We start from the raw sequence: 7,320 nt of genomic DNA on the forward strand, positions 1-7,320 counted from the left end.
AGGTATAACTGATGTTTTCATTGTGCGCAAAGAGGTCATATTTGTCTATTAAGTTGTTTTATATAAAAATGCATTTGGCATGTCCAGTGTGTTATGTTTCATTTCAAAATGAACATAGATTTTTTGTATATATATATATATATATTTACTCACAGAGTCCATTGCACACCATTCCAAATATTCCAAGCCCGGTGCTAGATGTCCTGATGAAAGTCAGTAATGACTGAAACGTCGACTTGACTTTGAATAAAATGAAATTGTCTATTTAAAGACCTGGAGTGCTGACCTTCTTTTTGAAAGTGTTTTATATATATATATATATATATATATATATATATATATTCACATAAAGGTACATTAATCATTTTAGTACTTTTCACTCAGTGTCAAACTGGGAGGTCTGGGAGGCTGCACATTGGCCTGATCAGTTAAAGTCCACTTTATTACATCACAGGAACATACAGTAATGAATAGCTTTGATTTCTCACACATATACTAGTTGTGTCTTACAGACATTTTACTGAACTTCAGAGACTCAAGGGTTCTCCATGTTTTCCAGGACACAGCAGAAACCCAGCCAATGTGTTCTCCATTTTTACGCCATTGGCCATTCAGATCTGCAATCCCACAGCTGTTAAACCACCAGCCAGACTTGAACTGATCATTACTACAGCTCCTGAAAGCCATATCACCCACCCTACAAGCATTACAATTGTCATTGTCTTTATCCTTTGTGCTAAAAAGGCTTCCATCCTGATTTGTGGCCGAGCTTTGTCCCCTGAAAGCATCACCTAGAAACCAAAGATTTTGATTATTATTAAATATATCCCAGAATCAGAAAACATGCAATCTGAATTCCAAAAAATAACCCAAATAACCCCCCCCCATAGTTTAACCTTAAATAACCTATACTCATTCTAAAGACCTAAACATTGTAATTATTATAAATACTAGAATTTTTATAAATAATTATTTGCTCTGACATGGCATGTACACTGAAGAAAAATAAAAACAGTGATTTGACACTAAATAAAGAATTCATACGGATGCCCTCAAGGAAAACTTAAATATACAAGATATGTATGTATGAAACTCTTACCTGCATTCCCAGAATTGTTACCAAGTGACAGCTTATAGAACTTGCTTTCAGGACCTACGTTAAAAGTGCTATAGGCAGCAAAGGCTTCAGATCCAGCAAAGTCACCAAGGCTGACACGTAGTTCTGAGATCCTCTTCGCCTGATTGGTCAGCAGATATATCTTATCCAGTCCAAGCCAGTGTTCACCTTCAACAGGAAATGTAAACTCATTTCACATCATTCAAATACAGTTCTTAACTGGGTGCAATACAAGGTATGAATAGAATTAACAGATTCATTTAAAATGGTATAATTTACTAGGCCCAGATTGGCCACGCATCACCTACTCATACCAAACAAAGCTCATTTAGACGAGTTATACCTATGCCTTTTTAAAATTCATTTTAATGTTTTCATCTAATTTTGAAACAACATATGTGGTGTGAGTGGGTGTCTCCAGTATAAGCTAAAATAGCCAACAAATGTATAACAGTAAAATTATACAATTGTAACCTTCACTTATGGGCACTGGTGATGCGCCATGTGTCTGCATCCATTGCCAATGTTGCTACACTGTACGGAGTCCGGTCAGCATTCATTTTCACAGACTTAATTCATCAAAGGCTGACTTTACTATTCTAAGCATAAAGTAAGAAAGCTCAGACCTTACCGGATATGTTTCCGAATCCCTGTTTGTAGTCATACCAGGATCTATCAAAGGGTAGATTATCCTGTCCATCATGTTTCTGGATAAGGGTCCAACCGCCATCATCATTCATTTCACAGAACACCTGCAGTTCAGATAAATCCCGTTGCTTTTATATAGGGAGCATAATGAAGCAGTACTTTTTCATATACTATATTCAGATCACTAGCTATAATCCGGGCTGCTGAAGAATATAAACATTCTTACCTGGATAGTTGAATTGGCTCCGATAGGTTTTATTGTGTAAATCCCAGTGGGAGACTTTGGGTTTCTTATCCATATGTTTGAACAATCATATCCTAAAAAAAGCCATTCAGTGAGTATGGAAAGCCTGAGCTTGCTCTACCTTTGTTATATTTTACATGGAAAATGTTTAGTTTATATACAGTCAAAATCTGGAGGCACATGACCTCTAAAAATCCCCTTTCTTGACCTACAAGGGGCCTGTAATTCTATTGACTATTCATATACCTAAGAACTGCCATAATCGCTATGCCCTAAAAGAAACAGTAACCATAAAACGGTCTGTTTCATTTAACATATACCTAAAGAATCATCCCATTAAAATGATTTGTTTCCCAAATGACTATATCCATTGCAAGTATTATCAGTCAAATTGACGTCATCAGCATATGTTTCAAGTAAACTGTGAGACTGCTGGAGATGTGAAAAATGCTTTGTAAACATGGAAACTGTAAAGTCTGTAGAAAATGAAGCCTTCACCAAAGTTAAATTGCAAACAATACGTTCATGCACCCAAAAAACAATTATTAGATTCATATTTGGAAAATATTTGTGGTACAAAGAAATACAATTTACAAAACAATGCACTGCAGGCAATGTGTATCGAAGTTATATTTGTTGGATAAAACTTACCTAAAGGTGTTTGGGTTTCAGCCACCTGCCACAAACAAAAGGGTAATATTAGTTAAATAATAACAATCTTAAACAACACAAATAATAATAAGCATATTTACAATATGTATTATTAATAGCGGGTCTTATAGTGTCTATTGTATAAATGGAATTTGCGATGTAAGGTGATTTCACCATTTTTATTATTTTGATCTAGAACTGCCCTTTATATATTAACACCTATAGTTACAAAAAAAAATTGTAATAGGATATTATTCAGATATTTTTTCAGATACAAAAATCACCGTCATCTACTGTTTATGTGTGTAATAAATCTGTACACATAAGGTATAAAAACTGAATAGAAAAGAATTATAGGATTGTCTATAATGGGCTTACCTGTGACTGAACACAATTAAAATAAGAGTCGAATAGCAGCCAACTCCAAACGATATGGAAGAAAAATTTTCTCATGTTCCTGAAAAGACATAATTGGGAATATATTATAGACTACCTTTTAAATACAGCATACAGAAGTACCAATTGGAGAAACAGTTAAACCATGCTACAATTACATATAGATTCTGTCAGAGATGTTGGGTGAACACACAAGAATTGCATAAGTGAAAGAAGGACAAAGAACATCCATACCTTACAATCAGTGCAATACTATCAATTAGCAAAGTCCCTCATCCCAGCTCTGTCATTAAATAGCCCATCCTTGAAAGCAAAACCAAGTAACCAATAAGTGTAGCCAATAACAATAAGTTACGCCTACGCTGATCACAAGCCCCTCCCTACAAATGTATGTTACACAATCTGAGACAATTTACATGACAAATAGTTTCTGTTAACCCTGTGATACTTTCCAGTTTCATTGCTCGTTGATATGTAAATAAACCCTTACGGATCAGGGCCATTTTCATGTTTTTGTTATGTCATCGCCCCTAATTACCTTTTTTTCTCATTTAGAATAACCTCTTAAATTAAAGGTAGTGCTTAGGGCTCCATGGGACAGGTGCCAAAGCAAAATCGAAACGCAATTTATAAAATGTATAAAAATTGTTTTATTAAACTGTGTATTGGAGATATCAGACAGTATAGATGAATGAGGTAGATTTTGTAATGCCCCTGAGGTGCTTCTCAAAGACCACTCCATGCTGATATAATCTGTCCTGGAGTTAATGTCAAAGACTGATATCAATATAATTTTATAAATTAACAATATCATCTAGGTTAGAAAACAAAGAAACATAAGACCATTACATTGACTGAGGTTTTGTAAAGAAAATATGTTACCAAATAAAAAGAGATTACTTATTTTAATTTTAATGAATTTGTTTCAAGTCTGATTAGCAATTATTTTTCAGCTACCCACAAAACATACCCAAGCAACGGTAAAAATAGGTTAAGTTACAAAACCATGGTCCCTTCTCCAGTCTGTATAGTGAATGGACTGGGCAATCATGTTCTGTGCCACCCGAGGAGACAAATAGCATTGTATAATTTAAGATTGGAAAGTTTAACCCCCACCCTTAGATTTTGATTGAAACAAGTTATAGATAAAATGCAAAGGATTTTTTCTCCTTCCAAATGAACTTGGAAAACATTTTATTCCGGTTCCTACAATTATGTGTCCGAAGCAGAGGCGGGAGCAAATGAAGGTTATAGAACAAGAAAGGGGATTCTCGTCATCTTAATCAGTAAATGATATAAGTAGAGACATCCAGCACTCCAGATGCTGAAGGATTTTAGTAATAGTGAGTGTAAAGTTGTGTTCATACAAGTAGGATCTCTTGAAAACACAATGCCCAAGTATTTGATAGTCTATAGGAGCCAAGCTTGTTTGAGGTTTGAAGAGAGAGAGACAGACAGCTATTGTGATTCTGATTTACCAACTTGTATTTTAAGACATTGTAAAACAAGTAAGACATTGAGGTATTAGAGCAACTGTTAACTATGGTTCTGCCCACAAATAGTAACTATTCAGCTACAGATTTGATTAATTCTGTGCGCACATGCTTAAAAAAGCTCCTTGAGTCCCACTGGGAGAAAGGTGCTATATAAATACTAGTTATTATGTTATGTAATTTTAACATGTAATAACACGTGTGTAAGTATGTTAATATGTGTGTGTTTAAGTCATGCAAGAGGTCGCCGCAATTTTTGTTACGCCACTGATTACTTGAACCACAATAATAATAAAAGCTCAATCAAAAGCTTTGTATTTATTAGCCTATAGAAACAAGTAGGGTAACCCATATACTCAAGCATCCTGTGAACAAAAGTAAAAAATGTTTTTTAAATGCCAATTATCAATATTGAGACCATAGGGTTTTCTACATTAGTCTGTGATGTTCGAATCCAAAACACCTCTCTTTGACAAAGCAGCCTGCATCTATTACCCCCACTTAAGTGGATACTAACATATTCAATGGGTTCAAATTGGAAGGGTTTTAGGTTTTAACCATAAGTTTTAAAGTGCTGTCTCACTAAAGTTTTAACATCATTAGCCATCAGTGCGTATATTGCGACCTATATAACACATTACGCACATTACGTAGTGTGCCAGTATATCACCTAAAGTCATGGTAATTTCTAGCTGAGAAATGACAATTCTTCACAGCCAGAGACCGCAGTACCAGGGTCACCCTCTGTTGGTTGAAATAATGGTCGAATTCTCCTCAGAAAGAGTTTTCCTTTATTTAGATCATGCGCATAATCGAGACAAGGCACACAACACACAAAAGTCGAAGCGTTGTCTGATTACATGTTTGGATTACATGGTTTATATAGCATCTTATCTACTTCTAATAGCATACATCATTATGATTGGTTACTTTTCAAGCAGATTACGCCTATTAAACTGTATAATTAAAAATGGCCCAGACTTGACCCTTTATTCTATATATATATATAGAATAACATAGAGGAAGCGTGGTGGGGGAACTGGTGCATATATCATAGACATGACATTTTCTACTTCCTTATATGTAAGCAAATAATATTTTGGATAACATAAGCATTTTTCCAACACCCTCTCATGGCAAGACCCAAGCCAGGTTTGAGTCAGGTATGATCCTAATGTTATAGAACTCAGCAGGAAGGCCATCCAGGCCAGGCATCTTTTTAAAGTTAGTTTATTAAATTTGTTTATTAAGCAAATTTGGGTGCTCAGGTGTGAGATACACAAAAGTTATCTGGGTTATAAAGGTGTCCATATCCTGGGAAGCCACCAAGTCCCCTGCATACAGATCCTAAAATATTGCTGACAAACAAAGTTAATGTCTTGGGGATGGATGATAAATCATTGGAGAGTATGTCTATAGCCGGCATATGAAATGGGTAGATTGGAGCTTTCCCAAAAACTTGCTTGCATGTAAAAAAAAGTTACTGAAAGATATTTAAGTTTAAGGAGGATAGCTGTTTTTTATCAGTGGGGCCAATTCAATTTACCCCATCAAACCATATATGTTTGAACACTAGACACCCCAAGGGATTTCAAATACTGGTACATTTCAGGCACTAATTCTACTACCAGCTGTTGCCAAAGTTTGCGGTAGTAAAAAACATTTTCCCAGCACACACTTTTGGTACAAATTTATGGCTCCTAGTATATGTCACTGTCAAACAACGCCCCAATATGTGTTCAGCCACATCTCTTGAGTACAGTGCAGTAGCGTACCTAAAGGGGGGCCGTCTGCCCTGGGTGCCACTCATCAGGAGGGTGCCGCGATAGCCACCAAACACGGGCCCACAGCTTACCGCCATGGCGCCCGTACACTGTGTGAGATGAATGAATGAATGAGTGAATTAATTAATTAAGTGAGTAAGTCTTTAGGGGCAGAAATGGGACAGGCAGACTGTTTAGGGGGCAGAGGTGGCACAGACATGTAGCTAAAGAGAAAGAGTTGGCACAGGCAGGCTGCTTCAGGGGCAGCAGTGACACAGGCAGGCTGTTTTATTGGCAGAGGTAGCACAGGCAGGCTGTTTTAAGAGCAGAGGTGTCACAGTCAGGCTGTTTTAAATGCAGTTAACAATAAACATAAAGGTGTAAGCGCATGTGCGCCTATACCTTTATGTTTATTGTTATTTGTATTATTATATATATTATATATATTGTATTATGTGGAAATTTAAAGTTTTTTTCACGAGGTGTGTTATAAGTTGCACTTTACACTTATTGTTAATTATTTGATTTTGTTATATTTGTTTTAAATGCAGTGTTGGCACAGGCAGGGTGTCTTGAGGGCAGAGGCCTACCCCGTCAATGTCTGGCTTAGCATAAAGTAATAGGGGTTATGCTGCACTACCATCAATGTCAGGCTCAGTTTATCCATCAAATCATACATTTTACACATACATTTTGACACCCCATGGGTATTTAACATATCAGCATTTTTGTGAAGATATAAAGCTAATTTAAAGACTTGCTCATAAAAATAAACCTTTTATATGTTTATATATTTTTTTACTTTTTTTTTAACCTTTTGTTGGAACTGAAAGATTTCCCTGATGGTGACATTAGCAGGGAATTATTTTTACATGTTACCAAATGTTTATTATTTTTTTTGGCTGTCTTTTTTTTCTTATTTTTATTTATTTTAATTCACATTGTTTTTGGAAGGTTGGGCTGTATGCAGTACCTGTATTCAACCTGCATTGAGGGGGGGTTGCAACC

The 7,320-nt window shown here is 35.8% G+C and overlaps 1 protein-coding gene across 1 annotated transcript; it reads right to left on the bottom strand.

The window, feature by feature from the left end:
* Positions 1-495: 495 nt before the first annotated feature.
* On the bottom strand, positions 496-6,410 carry LOC149302842 (angiopoietin-related protein 5-like). Its single transcript, XM_089482015.1, has 6 exons — positions 6,405-6,410; positions 2,661-2,685; positions 1,992-2,083; positions 1,749-1,869; positions 1,100-1,285; positions 496-791 (listed from the first exon to the last, which is right to left on the bottom strand). Exons 1-6 carry the CDS (start codon positions 6,408-6,410, stop codon positions 496-498), a joined length of 726 nt encoding a protein of 241 aa, XP_089338141.1.
* Positions 6,411-7,320: the final 910 nt, after the last annotated feature.

Source organism: Sceloporus occidentalis, unplaced genomic scaffold (genome assembly GCF_023333645.1).
Source record: "Sceloporus occidentalis isolate IW3139 unplaced genomic scaffold, rSceOcc1.0.p SCAF_17, whole genome shotgun sequence".
NCBI classification, from domain to species: Eukaryota; Metazoa; Chordata; class Lepidosauria; order Squamata; family Phrynosomatidae; genus Sceloporus; species Sceloporus occidentalis.